Source organism: Micromys minutus, assembly GCF_963924665.1.
Source record: "Micromys minutus genome assembly, chromosome: 20".
In the NCBI taxonomy this organism is placed as follows: Eukaryota; Metazoa; Chordata; class Mammalia; order Rodentia; family Muridae; genus Micromys; species Micromys minutus.
Window position 1 is genome coordinate 10,903,759 of NC_137955.1, and position 18,236 is coordinate 10,921,994.

Below are 18,236 nucleotides of genomic sequence, written 5' to 3' on the forward strand. Positions count from 1 at the left end.
AAGTAAGACAAACATACAGCCCAAAACCTCTCTTGATCCTGCGGCAAACATCACTTTCTTTGTCCTGACCCACTGTGCTGTGTTATGTGAAAAGCATGTATCTACAACAGTGTGTTGTGTGGAGGATATGTGTCTACAACACTCTGCTGGGTTGTATAGAGAGAAAGTGTATGTGTGTGTGAAATACATAACACTGTGCTGGGTTGTGTAGAGGGTGTGTGTGTGAAACACACAGCACTGTGCTGCTGGGTTGTATAAGGGTATGTATCTACAGTACTATATTGTATAGAAGGTATGTGTCTACAACACTGTGTGTTGTGTAGCTCAAATGCTTGAGTATGTGCCAACATGGATTTCAGTCTGTACAGCATCCATCCCTTGATGAGCTTGAGTGTGGTATTATGGGAACATTTAATCGGTTACTTTATTTTCCCGGTAGACATGGCTTTAGCGATGATGGTCTCAACTCTGATAATTGTATCTTGTCCCAAGTACAATATCCATATAGATTCAGAAGAATGAATAAATCAGCTGTTTATATATGCTTTGGGTTTGGGTTTGTTTGTGGTTTGGAATGCTATGTAGCCTTGACTCTCCTGGAACTCACTCTGGAGACCAGGCTGGATTTGAACTCAACTGCCTTTGACTTCTAAGTGCTAGGATTAAAGGTGTACAACACCACCACCTTCCTGAGTTTCTAGTTTTAAGGCTGAAAGTTCTCTAGCCTTTTAGAGGGCCTACTTAACAAACATTAGAAACTCAAAATTTGATATTATAATTTGAAGTTACTAACAAGGATTGACTCCTGTTTTTTAATTAACATTAAATATAGTGCCTCTTGATTTTTATCTTTTAACTGTAAAGCAATACATGCATTCAATATTTTTTCTGTGAGGGTTCCACTCATGTATGTAATAGATTTGTATTTACTATTTGAACTCCTTTTGTATTTATCCCAGTACTTTCTCTTCCTAGCATCATTTCCTCCTCTTCCTTCTCTTCCTCCTCCTCCCCTTCCTCCTTCTCCTCCTCCTCCTCTTCTTCCTCTTCCCTTCATTTCTTTTAGTAACCCATTTAGTCCCATTATTGCTGCCCATGTGTACGTGAATGTATACCTATTCCCTGGAACACTAGAAATCAACCCATACTCTGTAAGGCTTTGAAGGTTAAAACACTTACCTGAGCAGCTATCTCAGCCAATAAGCCCTAAGTAGGAGGTAGTGCTTGGAGATCTTCTTACATATCTAGCTCGATCTTGTATAGGGGTTAAGGGTTGATAAAGATGTCCCATTTTGAGATGACTACCCAGTCTTGTGTTCTCAATGCTGTCTACATTGCAAAGAGAAGCTTGTTTGATCAAGTTTGTTCATAGTTCATGACTATGGCCATAACTATATTTAGAAGTTGATTTGACCATATTACCATTTATCACAAGGATTCTGGCAGGTTCTTCTCAGAAGCCTCTGGCCTTCTTAGCCACAGTCTTCTGACTAAGGTTATGGTGACAGGCAGACTATGTTCCATGGAGTAGATATCAAGTCCAATCCAAAAGCAGCTAGTTTTCACCATGATAGTTTTGCCACTGACAAATGGGTGGGTTTTCCTAGAAGGTTAGTAAGGAGTCCGATGTAGAGCCTCGTGCTGAGTGAGACAGTTGATATTTTTCTTTTCTAGTAGTCTATATTGTACCTTCAGTCACTGGGAAAGCTAGTCAGCAGGAAGTCACAGTCAGTTTGAGGCTGATTTCTCTACATCTTGCACCCAAAAATGTGCTATCTTCAACAATAATGTCTTACCGTATAGTTGTGGTGGCAACCAAGGCAATAGAAAAGGCTTTTCTAAATTCCTAGACAGTCAAGACATATAAAATAAAAAAGATACAGATAGAAAGATGGATAGATAAACAGACAGACAGATAGATATATAGATAGATATATAGATATACATATATGCCATATATAATATATAATATATAATATATAATAAAAATTCTTTTTAAATGCCCTTTGCTTTTAGCTTGTGTGCCTAGGGTAGCTAATCTAGAATGTCTGTTGTTCTTGTATGCACTGACAGAAATATATATGTTAGCACACATGCAAATTTGTAAGCTCATACTGAAGACACTATTCTAAAAATGCTGGAATGTTTTTATAAAAGTATAGTATTATTTCAGATATTTGAAAAGCAATTTGTTTAGAAATCTTAGAGCATGAGTATAATTTGAAGCTGATCTTTATTACATAGCAGATACATTTTGGTTTGAATTTCTGAATCATTGTCTTGGAATATTTCTGGCATATTGGGTTATGAAATTGGATGCAAATCCTCTAAAGCTTTTAAGATTAAAATGAAATACAATTTCACATCAGGAAAAGATTCCTTATAGTAATTCACTTGAGGTTTGTTGTTGCTTTCTGTTTTTCCATTTGGATACAAGTAAACTATGGCCTTTCTGGAAAAAAAATCTATATTTATATTAAAATATGCAATAAATTTTAAATAAATAAATTTATTTAATAAGATATGTGTAAATTAAAATAATCCAAGTTCTAATTTTTACTTTCAAATGTACTGTGGATACTTTCATATTTTATATTTGATACTAAATATTAAGTTTCCAAGAACTTATCTTCTGCCTCTTCTTCTGCTACAAATACTTGTAATGGAATTTAGTGGATGTTCTAGATGCTTCAGTCATGAAGTGCATTGCATTTGAAGGTATATCAGTGCTTCTGTAAATGCCTCTTCTCACTCCTTAAGAGTGAAGGTTTAAGCTTTGGCTCTATGGTCCTAAATGACGTATTTTTAATAAATCAAATCATGAACAGGTTACTAAAGTACATGTTAGCTTTTAGGTAATTGAGATAGGATTTTGGTAAATTTCTTTTCAATTTTAGTTGGTACTGTTTCTCAGTTACAAGAACATGAAGAAATTGGATATAGCAGCAGCGTGCTGAAATATCACACAGTTCCCTAATGCTTAGCAATCAAAACCCTGGCTTCAAGAAGAGCTTCTCCTGTTTCAGTTATGAATGTGCTGAACAGCACGTCTTCAGCCTTTGCTTGGGGTTGTCAGAAGTAGAATGTCATCATTATTGATATGATCATTAGTTAATATTAAGTGAGTGCCAATACGGTTTTGGGGTGTCATAAATACAACAAAACATTGAAACAAGTAAAATTGTACCTTTTCTGAAAAATATGTATTTATATTAAAATAAACACATTAAAATACATGTGAATAACAATAAGTACTTTTTGTACTATAAAGTAGCTTATAATTTGTTTCTGTACGTAAAATACTATAATAATCTATGTTTGAACATGTACATATATTAAATATAATATATATATATACATACATTTTATGCCCCACTTATATTCATATACAAACACATATGTATGTATAGATATATGTGTTTAGATATAGATATATAAGTATATACATACTTATATATACATTTATATATACTACATGCTGTCTCAAAGAGATTTAGTAAGCTCGTGAAAATTATACACAACACGAATAGATAGAACCTAAAATTCAGGGGGTAAATAAACTGATTCCTGTCACCTCTCATTACTGAGAAGCACAAAAGTAAGTAAGGGCTTAGGAAACACCCAAGTTTCCAGGGCAGTGTGGGGCCTCTATTCTGCTGTGGTTCCAGTAGCAAGATGCTATGACTTAGCCTTTTGATCACCTGGAAGGGACACTGAACACTGAAGGAATGTGAGGAGAATAGAATCTTCAAACATAGAGAAAGAATACAAGTTTTTGAAGAAGCTGTTGGCTTTGTATTTAAAGGAAGGACCCAATAAATAAATAAATAAATAAATAAATAAATAAATAAATAAATAAATAAATAAGGAACCCTGAGGCCCTGAGGCCCTTGTCTTTACTCTCACAGGTGGTTGAAGGCAGCCTTACCAAATTTCAGATCTAAGAGTTTCTCAGGAGTCAGCCTCCTCCTCACTAAATGAATAAATAAATAAATAAATAAATAAATAAATAAATAAATAAATAAATATATAAGTAAATAAATTAGGACATGGTGACCCTGGGTACCACCCATGCTTCTTCATATGAGTCTGTGTAAAGGTTAGCAATGTGTATAAACATCTGTGTGATGCTTGTGTTGATTCATCCGCATGCACATACCCACACATATTGATTTGCTCTATGTGTGAGCTCATACTTGAATAGTAAATAAACCATAATTTCCCTCACATCTCTCATCTGAGGGTAGCTAATACTAGTCTAGCCTTGAATGATCAGCTAATCCCACGCTTTCTTCAGGACTGGGAAATTTAATGACCACAAAACATCATCAGTCTTGGTGTTGCTTGATCCGAGGTTACGGCATAGCCACAGAGACCTCACCAAGGTCTGCCAATCAGTGGCTAGTGATTCGTGATAATTTACTTATCAAAACGTAGAGGCTGAGATGAGCTAGAGAGCCTGGAATGGTTCACACAGAGTTAGAAGTTCTGTAAAGTGACCATTGCTTTAAATAAAAAACAAAACAAAACAAAACACAAAAAACCTGAGAAAGTCCTCAAAGTTATTTATTTTTAGAACTTGTTTCTAAGCTGCCACAATTCTTTTCCTGTTGTTTTTGAAAAATCACAGATTCATTAATTACTGTCTCATAAGCTTTACATGTAATTTACTGGCCATAACTCTTAAAACTCAGATTCTAGTTCAAAATTAAAAAAAAAAAAAAACTGCTTCTATAGTCAAAATAAACTCATTTATATTTGCCTTGAGCCCACAAAACTACTCAACTTAAGGTTATTCATTAATTTGTAATCTTAGCTTCCTGAACTGGGAGAAAAATTATGTTTTTCTTTCTTACACTTCAAGAATTTTTAGTGCTTATTGTAGTTTCTCAGTTGTTACTATCTAGCTTGTTTTACCTTATTTGATACAGTTACATATTAAAAGAAAACGAAGCTCACCTTAAAACTCTGAAGCTGAACAGAAGGTATTTAGTTCAGTGACAGAAGCCTTGAGAGTAACATCTGTGAGGTCTCAGTTCCAGTCCCCAAACTTGAGGTGGGGGAGGGGACTCAACTGAAATTTCTCTTAAAAGTATATTTTAATTTAAAAGTCTTATTAGTGATGTAGTTACTGAGTCATTTTTGTGTTTTCGATCTATTGAGTGCCGCTTATGCCATTATCCACAAGTGGAAACATAGCTGGCCAGCATCAGCTGTGAGACCAGGGTACCTGGGAAAATTCGGAGTTATTGATTGCTGATGCTGTCAGCTTGCACGTACATACTACTTTGGCCCATGAACAGAATGGACATAAAATGAGCTAAAAACAGAAAAATGCCAAGTGAAAATGTTCATCAGAGTGGAAATCATAGTGCTACATCATTTTTGTCTTTTACAAATGCTACATATTCTAAGGAGCACCACTCGCTTAAGAAGCGAGTGCTGACTTTGGAATAGTTAATGCCTATCACATCATCCCTACCATAAAAGTAAAAGGACAGGTGCCCATAACCTAAGTGGGACCAGAGCTTCTTCTTCCTGCAAGTGTGATGATGGGCAAATACTGACTCTTAGAGTTCATTCTCAAGGAGGTAAACTTAGCTGGGGGTGGGGGTGGGGATAGAATCTTAGCCATGTGGTCAGACTTCTTACTTCCAATGTGTCCGTCTTCCAGCAACATTTACCTTCTGAGTGCCTCCGCTCCTCTTCTTCAACACAGGGTCAGGAACCTTGTCTGCCTAACTGTCCCATTGTCCTGTGAAGCTCTTAGAAGATGTCCAGGGATATTACCAGTACACCCAGATCTTAAAGAACAAATATATATATACTGTAACATTGAATGACTGCGTGAGTCCTAATTACAAGCATTGAGAGCTTGCTAAGAATAATTGAAGCTGAAAGGGTTCTGGGCAGGATCACAAATGACCTTAGGAGAGAGATCTCCTCCTTTCTAAACAAAGGTGCCTCAAGGGCATTGCCTCGATCACAGAAAGTCCTGGTAACTTTCCTCAAGTCCCTTTGTGCTATGTGGTGCCATCTTTCTGCATGAAAAATTCAAATTGATTTAAAGAAATCCCGGAGATCTTCCTTCTCCCAGGAGTGAATTTTTGCTCTGGGACCATCAATTCATCAGATCTTAGCAGTTCTCAAAACTAATTACACACACACACACACACACACACACACACACACACACTCTCACACACATTTGCTTTAGAATTTATGAGAAATTAATCCTCTTCGCCCCAGTAATGACTTTTTGCAAGGACAACAATTCACTGGGGAAACCATAAGTGACGATAAATAGTATGTTAAGAGTTGCCAGTATTCCTTGTAATAGGAAGCAATTGCATAATGGCCTTCTTAAACACCCAAGTTAAAAGCGATACATTAACGTTGCGCACATTACCATAGAGAAGCCCATTCTCTGATTTCAGACAAGCACCATTCAAGAGCCAACCTACTATTCCAAGAGTTTACTATTTTATTCTTGCTCCAAAATGGCATCAACAGCAATGGGGTGCTTTCGGGGGATTATTGAACAGAATTTCTGCAACAAAGGGGCAGGCTCCGGGAAATGAAAAGGGAGCTCTCCTCCCAGCTACACACCCCCTAATCAAACAAGCAGCTTTATGACATGCGCAAATGGAATAGAAGTCTAAGTGACTTCTGCAGAACTAGCTTCCCCAGGATTTCCTGTCCAAAATCATAGTGTGAAAATCTGTACTTAACTGGTTACAAATCATCTAGTAAGCAAGGCTCCTCCACCCCATATTTTTGTTTAAAAAAAAAAAACAACAACAACAACAACAAAAAAAAAAAAACGAACATACCTATCCTTTCTATCCTTTGCACGTTCTCTCTGGGCTTCTTTTGTTCCCTTTCTTTTTGTTGAATGGGTGGAGAATTAAACAAACAGGAAAGCCTTCCCCCACAGTAATATCTATCTGTTCAGGGTGTCAATTCCCTGTGAGGTTATTTACAGGTTTCTTTAGCCACCCCCCCCCCTTTTTCCCCCTCCCTGCCTGGTAATTACTTACTGAAAGAAAACTGCTCCTTCAGGGCAAGCTCTTCCTTTTAACCCCTTTAGCTCACTCTTCCTTGGAGGCCAGCAAGGAGCGCACGGCTCTGCAGTATCTGGGAACCCACCTAGAGGGCCCCCTTGACGCCAGCACATCCCCTGTCAGGCAGCAGTCTGCAGCTGAGCAGGCGGGCTGCTGCAGAGTTAATACAGTACTGGGGAGCCTGCAAGTGTCCGGCTCAGAGCCGGGGCGGCACAGCCCAGGGCAGACAAGGCGGCTGCGAGGATCCCAAAGGTTCTGCCGGAAATTCAGTGTGGGGGGGACTCCAGCTGGAGCCTGTTGCCACAGTATTTTAAAAGCATGCAAGGTCTGTATAGCTTGGGCATGAGAATCTTGCGGATGTCAGAGCACCAGAGTAAATGACATCAATTTGGGAACTGAATTGGGGGTAAAAGAGAACAGAGCGGAAAGAAAGCCAGCCGAGTAAGAAATTCTTAGACAACGTCTGCCTTGCAGCTGGGAGATTCATTTTCTTTCCAAAGCAAAAATATTAAAAGCTCACACACGGTTTGGATTTGACAACAAATTAGAGGGGATTCTGCCATGAGAGAATCCATAGCTTAGTCATTTTCCTTAAGGAGAGCAGACAGCCTTATTGTGGGGTTAGGCGGCAGATGAATTTTATCACCACAGCGCCTTCTGAAGTCATGATGGGAACCAGCACCAACCCTGTCCTGCAAAGCAGAAATTACTCCTTGCCTTCCTACTTCAACATTCGAAACCAGCAATTCTGAGAAATCGGGAGAAGAAGTTGCCGTGCGCTGTATATACACGGTTCCTAGTCCCTCTGGCCAGGTCTCTGTCGGACAAGTCTCAGACTCAGACAGTAGCACTGCGTTAAAGTGACCACACGAGAATATGTTCCTAAGAAAGAAGAAAAAGCAGTATTCTTCCCTAAAGGGCAGTATGGCGCGACAAGCTGAAGTTTTCCATTTCCCTCCTAACACTTCTTTAACAAGGATAACAAGAAACTGTCTTTTGACTCCTTTTTGTCCACATTCCATAGTCCTTTCTGAGAGGATGCGTTAATTCATACTCAAGGCAGTTGGATCTCTCCAGGACAATACCCACGGTCACTCAGGACTGGAGATTGGACTGGTTCTATTAGTGTGTTCACTGGTAGGAGATACGTGGACCGACTCCTACCTGCCGTGCTCTGTGATGTTTCTTTCTTCGAATCCTGCAAGGGCTTTTGTTTTTGCTATTTGTGTTTTTTTTTTTTTTTTTTCTCTTTTTGGAGGGTGATTTTGGGGGGGGCGTGAAATTCATTACTTGTTGCAATAATTATCCATGATCGATGCTCAGACCAGAGTGTTGGGATTCATCTGTGAAAACCACTACATGCAACATAGGAGACGAGGAAAATATTAATGACGGAAGAGCTGCGAACATGATGCATGTGAATACCTTCCCTTTCAGAAGGCATTCCTGGATATGGTAAGTTATCAATACCTTTCAGTCTGAAAACCCAGATTTCTAAAATCCCATGACAGCAGGTAGGGGAAGGTATGTCCTGAGCACTCAGTATAAAACCAAGAAGACCATCTGAGAAAGTAACGATTATGCAATTAAAATTTTCTTATTGATACAAAGCATTCCCCCCCCCAAAAAAACAGGAGGATGTTCACAATAGCTAATATTTTATAACCAAAAATATAGAAAATAACAACCTATTGAGTAAGGAACAAAAATGGAAGGACTGGAAATTTGCTTTGTCTGTCTATTATTATTATCATTATCATTATTGTTGTTATTATTATTATTATTTGAAAATGCTCTAGGAAAGGTCATACATAGGTTTCTGACTTCAAATATCAGTTGGCCTGCATTTCCATAGAAGGTTAAGGGAAACTTTGAATGCTGACTCAATATTTTCTTTAAAAAAAATCATAATATCTTACTTGATCACATTTAAGATTGCTTTAGCTATTCAAGAATAGCCCTTCTGGGCTGAACCAATAGAATTCTGACAGAATTCTCATCCATGAATCATGGAGTGCACTAACTTTACAGAACTTGCTTAGTCCTTGAATGTTTGGTCAGGCCTTAAGGTTCAGTTCAATGATTCAATGTGTCAAGGTCTCCAGACATATGCCATCCTGTTCCATTGCTGGTTAGCATCTGTGACTAGTGTGTAAGAGCTCTTGGCTGGGGCCATTACAAGGACAAAGGTGCTTATTTTGAAAGTTGCTTGTTTTTATTGTACCTACGAGGGGGCGTGGATTCAATTTCTCTCAGCAGAACATTTGTGATTTATAAAAGCACATTACTAGGTTTTTTGTCTCCCAACCTGCATGTGCCGCCTCTGTTGGGTCTGATTTCCAAAGCATATTTTCCATGTAAACATTTTGACCAGACTTGAGATAAGTAATAAATTCATAAGCACTGATTTCTGAGGGGTTCATAGCTGCTTTGGCCAACGTTCTCATGACAAAATCGCCTACTGGGTTGTTACAGAGGTTCTGTTTTCTAATTAAAAATCACTTGCAGTGAATGTGAGGTGGGGGACCCCTCTGTCAGTCTTGACAGGTGCCTGTTTTGTTACAACTCTAGAGTCATCCAGAATCAGGGTTGTGGCGTATCTCCTTTCTCTGATGACCACAGCCTCTGTTCCCAAGCTCGGGTGTCTGTGAGAGAGTCAGGATAGCGTGTCTGCAGGCCTCAGGGGCCCACTTCCAACTGCAGCCCCAGAGTCAGGAGGGCTTTGGTGCCAGCACCTTATTTCCCTTGTTGGGGAGGGTCAGATGTCAGCATAGGGATCTAGTCTTTCTTACAGAAAAGACACATCAGGAACCCTTAATCCTGAGGTTAGAAGGCTCTGGAAGTGGTCCTTGCTGCACAGTAGCATCTGTCCATTTGTCTTCTATTATTCTAGCTCTCTTTCTGGCCAAGGCCAAACCTCCTCACCTTTGCTTTTACTTTATTTAATACAAAGGTTATTTTCCCTTTCAAGGGTCAACATTATCATTTCCAAAAGGGGTACTTTGCTATAAAACAACAGCTTCTGTTTTAGCTAAGTTCTATTGTCTGAGTCCGTTTGTTCGTGTTGCAATAGCTAGGGTGTCTGTACCCTCTGAACACGTAGTGGTGTGATCACCATTAACCTCACTTCTACTTCTGACTGAAAAGAAGGGGGGCTGCTCAACTCTGTAGTTGGGGGGGGAATGCAAATTTGCTTATTCATGCTTCTGCCACTGTGTATAAAAAATGTGTTCAAAAGAGGTATAGAGAAGTTGGGAGTTCTGAATGGTTTCTTTTGTGCCTGGAGCTAGGTAACCCTTCATCCATTTCACCTCATGCTGTGCAAATTTGTTATTGTTGTGAACAAACTGAGCCAGAGTGGATACCTTGCTCTGCGTGACTCTTTTCCCCTGGGTTCCGTAAAAGGCTTCATTATTGAGACATTGAACTCAAAGGAGGAAACCGGTGGTTTTTTCCAGGTGACCCATTTAGTGCTGTGCTGGATTCGCAGCTTCCAGGTCGTTACTTGCCTCACAGAGGACTACACCTCCCAGTACTGCTGTAAACAAGGAGTTTGGCAGGAATCCTTCCTGCCCTTTGACCAAGAGTCCCCCTTGGGTCGCTATCCAGGCTCTTCAGTCTTCTTGTTTAAATCGGGGTGGGGGGTAGAAAGACCTTGTCTTTCTTCATCTCCACATGCTCCTCTGCTTCTCTGTGGAAGGACAGATCAGAGGATGGTAACAGACCATGGCTATGAACAGTAACCATTTTAAAGGAGACGTGTGCTTTGATTTCAGAGATCCTAGCTCTGCTCTAGGACAGCACTGAGCCTTTTGGGTAGGCAGGATAGAGAGAGACATGGTCTAGCATATTTCTCTTCTGTTTTATGAGAGGCCAGAAAGAAGCTTATATGGAGCAGGTCTAGAGAAGTCTTTTTAAGTTACTTGGGATCACTATCCAAATAGAAATTCTCACCATCCCATCCTTCTCTTGGCCTGGATTATTGTGCAGTCCTGTGACAAACTCACTGTTTCTTGGTTACAAGTTAAAGTTAATAAGTGGTTTGAGTAATTGGCTTAATAGAACACTACCCCTTGTGTGCTTGTAGAGTGGTAAGAGGAAAGTGTCTTTCTTGTTCAAAGCTACATTAGAAATATTTGCTGGAGGATTTTATTGCCAAGGTGTCTTTCCATTACACATTTTAGCCATTTTACTGCCTCACCAAACAAAGATAAGGGTTCTCCTGACTAATAAACGAGCCCTGTATACCTCCATGTTTTCTTCGGTCGAGTTATAAGGATAGAATGTGAGCCTGGAAATTCAAAAATGGGTTGAATTTCCATGGTTGAAGAAGGAAAATGCAAGTCAGCTTTCTAGGAATTTAAATTCCATCCAGCAGCAATTAATAGGACTCCTAAGGAGCCTCATGATACTGTGATGTTGAGCTACATGAGAGTTTCTATCAAGGATACAATACTAACATGAATTTATAGGCTTACACACTCACACACACACACACACACACATCACAACGTATACTTTGCATAATATGATTTGTAAAGAAATGGTGTAAGATGTTATAAATCTGTACAAGATGCATAAAGTTGTGTTGAATGCAATGAAAATGGATAGTTTCAAAGTTTAGGAGGGCACTCTGTTTGAATTTCTTTGTATTCCTTTTTGAATGGGGCCCAACTGACTTGGAGAATGGGGACTCATAGTAGTTAACACACTTTGCTGAAGAAGGTTTTGCACTAGTAATTATGAATGATGATTAATTATTTACCTATTTCATCTTCTAAGGCCAGGTATTTAAATGCTTTATAAACTGCTGTGCTGATGCTGATGCCAGCCCAGCTCATCTCTATTAAGAAGTGAAATAGCATGATTATACCTCCTTAAATCAATATTGATTCTCTTTTCCCTTTGAGGCTTCTGCCCTTTTTTTTTTTTTTTTTTTTTTTTTTTGTTAGACAATATGGTCTCAAGTATCAACTCCCAAAGTTTTGACTGGTTCATTTTGTTTTGTTTTCATTGTTATACTTTCTTAATAGAATGGGACAAAGTACAAATGAACATGTAATAGTATAATTTGAATAAGTTCAAAACTACACAGGGTTTTAAACACTTAATCCAATAAATGAAGATTTGGTAAAAGACTGTTTAACGAAGGGAAATTATTTCTCTCTGGTCACTTTTTTTTTTTTTTTTTTTTTTTTTGTTTGCACTTTTAAATTGAAACTACAGAAACAAAACCTGGAAGTAAAGTGCACAAAGTTCCTGTTTTGAACAGTAAATGGGAATGATGTATGCACAGCTTGTATTACATTTTGTAGAGAATAACAGTGTTCTGCTCATTTTGGTAAAGCAAAATTCAGACAGTGTCGGTGCACTTTCCACAGAGGGTGCACGTCAGAGGCCCTTCTTACAGAACTTTCTCTTCCTCTTTGCAACAGCTCCTTTCAGGACACCACACTCAAAGCTTGGGTCTAGATCCTGGTTGGACCAAAAAGTGTATTTGTAAACACTGGATAATAACTTCAGGCTGATAATTATGAGTTCTTCTTCTTCATCCATCACTCAAGCACTGTTATCAATTCAGGCCATTGTAAGGCAGAAGGTCAAGCTTAGATCGACGTTGCTTCTAATTAGATGAACTTCTGATCTTATTAAATATAATTTATCTGCCTCTTGGCTTTCTATTTTAATGCTGTTTATTGTCTCTAGCTATGTGATTCTTGAATTCTAAATGATACTTCAGAACTTACAAGTGAAAATAAAATTTGATTGCGAGTATTATGATTGAGAAGGAATTTGCAACTGGAAATCCTAGTGTGTACCCACAGTGTATGCAAATTAACTTTAGTATTTTAGTCTCTCTTACATGGCTAAAATTATACATTTTCAACTACTGACTGTGGATTAAAAAGAAGAAAGAATAAAGAAAGAAACAAAGAAAATGAAAACAGAAAATTATTAGCCAAGAGTGTGGGCTAGCTCATGTCTGTCATACTTCTCTACCCAGCCTGCTCTTTTAGATTTGACTACTGCATTTCTACTTTGATGCTGATGTCTTTGGCTGAGAGAAAATGTCTTCAAATCACGGGGGGGGGGGGGGGGGATGTAGTTCAGAATGTTAAAAAGAAAAAAATAACTAATAGGAAAGTAACAACCACTTTCTCATTTGCCATAGATTTAAATTTCCTTTTTAAAATTTTTTAACCCCTTACTCACTGTCTATCTTTCTCTAGTCATATCACACAAAATTTTACTGTGTCTAACTTTATTCCAATCTTTTAGGCAATAGTTCAAAAATGCCTGTAAGCCAGAAGTTAACTACTGTCTGACAATCACTTGATGGGCTCTTAGATTGTATTTCCTGTTCTTTGAGAATTATCACCCTGTAAACATGGTAAAGACAACAGGTTTAGGGATAGTTTCCTATGAAAATTTGTAATGCATATATACATGGATATATGTGTATCTCTCTGTCTCTCTGTCTCCATCTCTATCTCTCTTTATTCCCCCCTCCTGTGTGTGTGTGTGTGTGTGTGTGTGTGTGTGTGTGTGTGTGTCTGCGCATGCGCATGCGTTAGACTTGAAGGATTGATAACATGGATTATACATGCAGGCTACGTAAGGCATGACAACTTCCATGTGTGTATCAGAGGACAGCAACACTGTCTGAGCTCTCATGGTCATGCCCTGTAATTTTATTGAGCAGCATCATTCAGTAGCAATAGTAATTTTGATTTTGAACTTGTATGTATGGTATATTTGTGTCTGTGGCAGTAAATGCTCAAGTGTCACACACGTGGAGACTGTCTCTTATCTTTTTAATAGCTCTCTACTTTATGTTGTGAGATAAGATCTTTCCCTGAACATAGACTTGTTTCAGCTAGGCTGGCTGACAAGTTAGCTCTCTGACTTTAAAACCCCTGGCCAGTACCAAGGTTTCAGATATATACCATCATTCCTGGCTTTAACATGGCTACTGGGAACTCTGAACTCTGGTCCTCATGTATAAACAACAAGCCCTTAATCCATTAAGCTATCTCACTAGCCATCCTTGGCCTAACCATTGAGCCATCTCATTAGCCATCCATGGCCTTCCATTTTCATTGTTTTGACTCACTCTCTACAGTACAGACTGCTCAAAGGTTAAGGGACTTTCTCAAATGTCACACTTTCTCAAGGTGACATTCGTCTGACATAATGAAGCTGGCCCACACTAGGTCTGGCCTGATTTTCAAGCCAATCTCCCTTTAACCAACCATATTGGTTTTTTGCTAAACATGCCCCCATGATCTATCCATGGGCCTTCTAAAAAAACCGATGAACAAAATACCAGGAAAAATCATTAGCAATTTGCATAAGTCTGCCTGACATCCGAGAACGTGAAAGACCTCTCCTAGAAAAGCATCCGTTGATGTTGTCACCATGGCTTCCTCCACATCAGCAACTTTCTCTGTTTTCTCAGAATGAATAATGTTTGCAAGGAATTTGCCATGAACTATGTTCCTGAACCATTCTCACCAATAGGGTTCTTTGTGGTTTAGTGGAAGGTGGCTCTCTAGGCAGATGTATTAAGAGAGTTGCCTCACTTTAGACTGATGAAGAAGAAACACAACCACAGGAAGGGCTAAATGAACGGCGCATCTATGCAAAGGGAAATGTGTTCTTTATCTTGGCACATGGCAGTCAGCAGAGCAAGGAAGGTCTGCTCCACTTACCATATGTTTGGACATGCTATCTGGCCATGTTCAAAATAGCCATGGAACTGGTAAGCTCTACTCGGTGACTGTTAGATGAAAGATTTCTGACTGTTTTTTGCTGATCATATAAGTTTGGGCATTCGCTGCACTTTAAAGTGATCAACCAACTATGAGATTTTAAGTTTTTATAATGTCCAAGGGAGAGAGCATTAACTTGATCTAAACTGAGATCTGGTGCTTCAAAGGTAGGAGGGAGGCTCAGGAGGACGGATATAGATAATGTATGAATTACATTGATGAGAGTCTTCAGATCCTTGGGGAATTTGGTCTAGTTATATCTATTTCCCAAGAGATATGTAATTCTAAGAAAAAAAATCAGATCTCAGCAGGGAATGTGGCTTAGTTAGGCAAACGGGGTACTTAGTTAGGCCATGAAACATGTTCAAGGGTGTCAGGCAAGTTGAAAATAGGACATAGATGCTGAAAGTATATATCAAGTCATTAAAAGGTGTTTTGTCTGGTTTTCAACTTACTGACTCACAGTATGACATCAGGGGATGGCACAGAGGTTCAATGGACCTGTTATAGTTCCTAATTATTAAATTGTGAATTTTTTTATGATTAAATTAAGGTGCTTTTATGATATTTTCCTATCAAATAATGGTTTGGGGAATTGCAAAGCATGCTAAAGTCTCTGTTGCTGCTATCTCCCTGGCATCAGTAGAAAGTGTCTTATGAATATATTCATTAGAGTGCAGTCCAGGTTTGAGATTTGGTTTTGGAAAAGTGAGATTCCCTGTTCTGCCCAGACGTGACTCTGATGTGACAAACAATCCATTAGAGGCTTGCTTTGACTTTTGTCTTTAAACAATAAAATATATCATGGGAAGAGATAGAAAATAAAATAAAAAGGTTCAGATCTGCTCATTTTTAATAGGAAATTTTCTGTGGTTTTAATTCAAATGTCATGATTCCATATATATCAGCTTATTTCACAAAGATTCTTCAAAACCTTATGAAGTTTATTTGAAAGTATGTATGTTCCCTTGGAAGCTCACTCCTAAAAATAATGAAGCATGCTTTACTGACTTCAGCTGGTCTAACATAATTTAAATATTTATTAATGTACACTCTTTATGTTTCTATAGTACTTTAGAGAAATGACAGATATGAGACATTAATAGATGAGACTTAATGGTTTTATGATTCTGTAGATCATGATAATAATTCTAACAGATTTTATAGTTTGCCCTCTAGTTGTCCTTCCTTTTTTTCTTCCCTCTTTCATCCTTCATTTCTTCATTCTGTCATTCCTTCTTTTCTTTGTTATGACACTGGGGTCAGAACCCAGGCTCTTACACTAGGCAATTGCAAATGATACGTGTGCTGTGCTCTATCTGCAGATATCCCTTAATATTATTGAATACCAGAGTCAACATTACTCTTTCTGGAGCTTTTGCGTGATATTTCAGCCCTGTATTTAGAACTTACTAGAATGTACTGAGAGGTCCTGATCATTTATAAGGAAACTTCATGTTTTAATCTTCTTTGAGTTTCCACATTTTTATTTTTGAAATCTGAAGGTGAAGAGGGTGATTATTATGAAGCTGGGAAGAATCAATGGTACCATGCCTTAGATGCCTGTACTAATTCCTCTCTTCTTAAGGTGTGACTGTTCTTCTGTTCAAGGTAAACAGGGAAGTAATACATTGACCTGAAAACTGATTGGGATTGAGTTCTGATTATTTTCTTTTAAAATTACACACATTTATTTATTATGTAGGAACATGTGCATGCCATCATTCATGTCATGGATGTCAGAGGACATCTTGAAGGATTTGGTGTAAAAGTCATTTTTACTAACTAGATGTAATGGTCCCCTCAGAGACTTACTGCTGAATAAGCTTACTCTTTCCAGATCTTTCTGCACTCTGGCTGGCTGCTTCAATTCAGCTGTTCTTGCCCACACCCATCTCCATGCTGGCTGATTCAACCCTGCTTCTCTTAGCTTCTAACTTAATTGCTCTGCCTGGCTTCATACTAACTTTTATAATATGTCCTAACCTTCTGGCTCCTTATTCTCTGGCTCATTTGGTCTTAACCTCAAACCTGTTTCTGTAAAACTGTCCCAGTAACCCTGCCTCCGCCTCTGTGTGCCATCTGTCTGTTCCAGTGAGAGTTGCATATTCTATCTCTCATTCTGTCAAATCTTTCTATGAATTGGCATTTTATCTGCCTCTCAATTAGCCCCTTCAAACATGGTTGCTTCCTTCTAGAAACTGACCTTTTATTGTTTGGGATTAAAGGGTATATCTGTATCCCAGCCAGATCATACTGATCCAGGGCACCCAGCTAGATCACATAGACCTAGGAGGTCCTTGGATGTGATGTCTTGCCAGAGCACCCACGTTCCTCTGCAATTTGACTCACTCTTTCTCCTATTTGAGTCCAGAGAATCAAACCCAAGTTGTCAAACTCAAAAGCAAAATGCCTTTATCTTCTGAGCTTTCTCTCTAGTGTGGAGTTCTCATGCCTTTCTTTGTATTTAGCTTTCCCTGTAGATATTCCCTAGCCTCTGCTTTGTTCATTCTTCAAGTAATCTAACTTTAGGGCTGGAGAGATGGCTCAGCGGTTAGAAGCACTGACTGCTCTTCCAGAGGTCCTGAGTTCAATTCCCAGCAACCACATGGTGGTTCATAACCATCTCTGATGAGATCTGATGCCCCTCTTTGGTGTGTCTGATGTATTCAAATTAACAAAATAAATACATAAATCTTTTTTTAAAAAGTAATCTAACTTTAAACAGCAGCCCTTTTCATCAGTAACACTGCAGAGTTCTGCCCGTAAGTGTTGACATCCACAGTGAAAGATAAACACATTCAGTGTTGAACTGAAGCACATATATCTCACAAAGACTGGTTCAGATCGAAAGTAATTCCAGAATTGTGTCTCTAGAATTTATGGTTGTCATGATTAATCTCAACTTCCATGAGAAAGGCTGTGTGTTTGGACAGGAAATAATTTTCTATATTAAAAAAAAAGTGAGGCCTTTAGCTTAAATAATTCTCTCAGTTCTTAACTTCTAACAGTGAAGAGACTTTGTCTCAGTATTCATGCTTAGCTCTTCTGAATGGTGCTTAACCTGAGAGCCCTCCTTGAAACTTTCTTCACAACTAATTGGCACTTCATTCCTAATCATTTAGGGGCTGTTCTTTCCTATGTATGTATTTATCTACATATGTATGTTTCATCTTTCTTCTGAGACTAAAGGCTTAAAATAAGCCTTGTAACTCAGTTATATCTATGCCTGCATTCTTAACACTGATATTACATTTGTTTACTTTTCATCTTAACAAATGCTAGAACTCTTAACACACATGTCTGCGCTGTCCAAAAAAGAAAAAAATAAAAAAATCTTCTTGTGTTTAATTTAGCCAAGAAAACATATTGGCTCCTCATTGTATATAGTATGGCATTG

At 38.5% G+C, this 18,236-nt stretch overlaps 1 protein-coding gene across 3 annotated transcripts in view; it reads left to right on the forward strand.

The window, feature by feature from the left end:
- Window positions 1-18,236, forward strand: part of PDE4D (phosphodiesterase 4D) — a gene marked incomplete at its 5' end in the record, with an annotated part of 1,034,128 nt that overhangs the window by 548,701 nt on the left and 467,191 nt on the right. The window contains one exon of one of the 3 annotated variants that reach the window (XM_080933671.1): window positions 7,340-8,519. The exons of the other annotated variants lie outside the window; for them this stretch is intronic. Coding sequence (XP_080789797.1) covers window positions 8,380-8,519 — 140 coding nt within the window. Of the gene's footprint in view, window positions 1-7,339; window positions 8,520-18,236 lie in introns of those variants that run through there. 3 annotated transcript variants of the gene reach the window in all.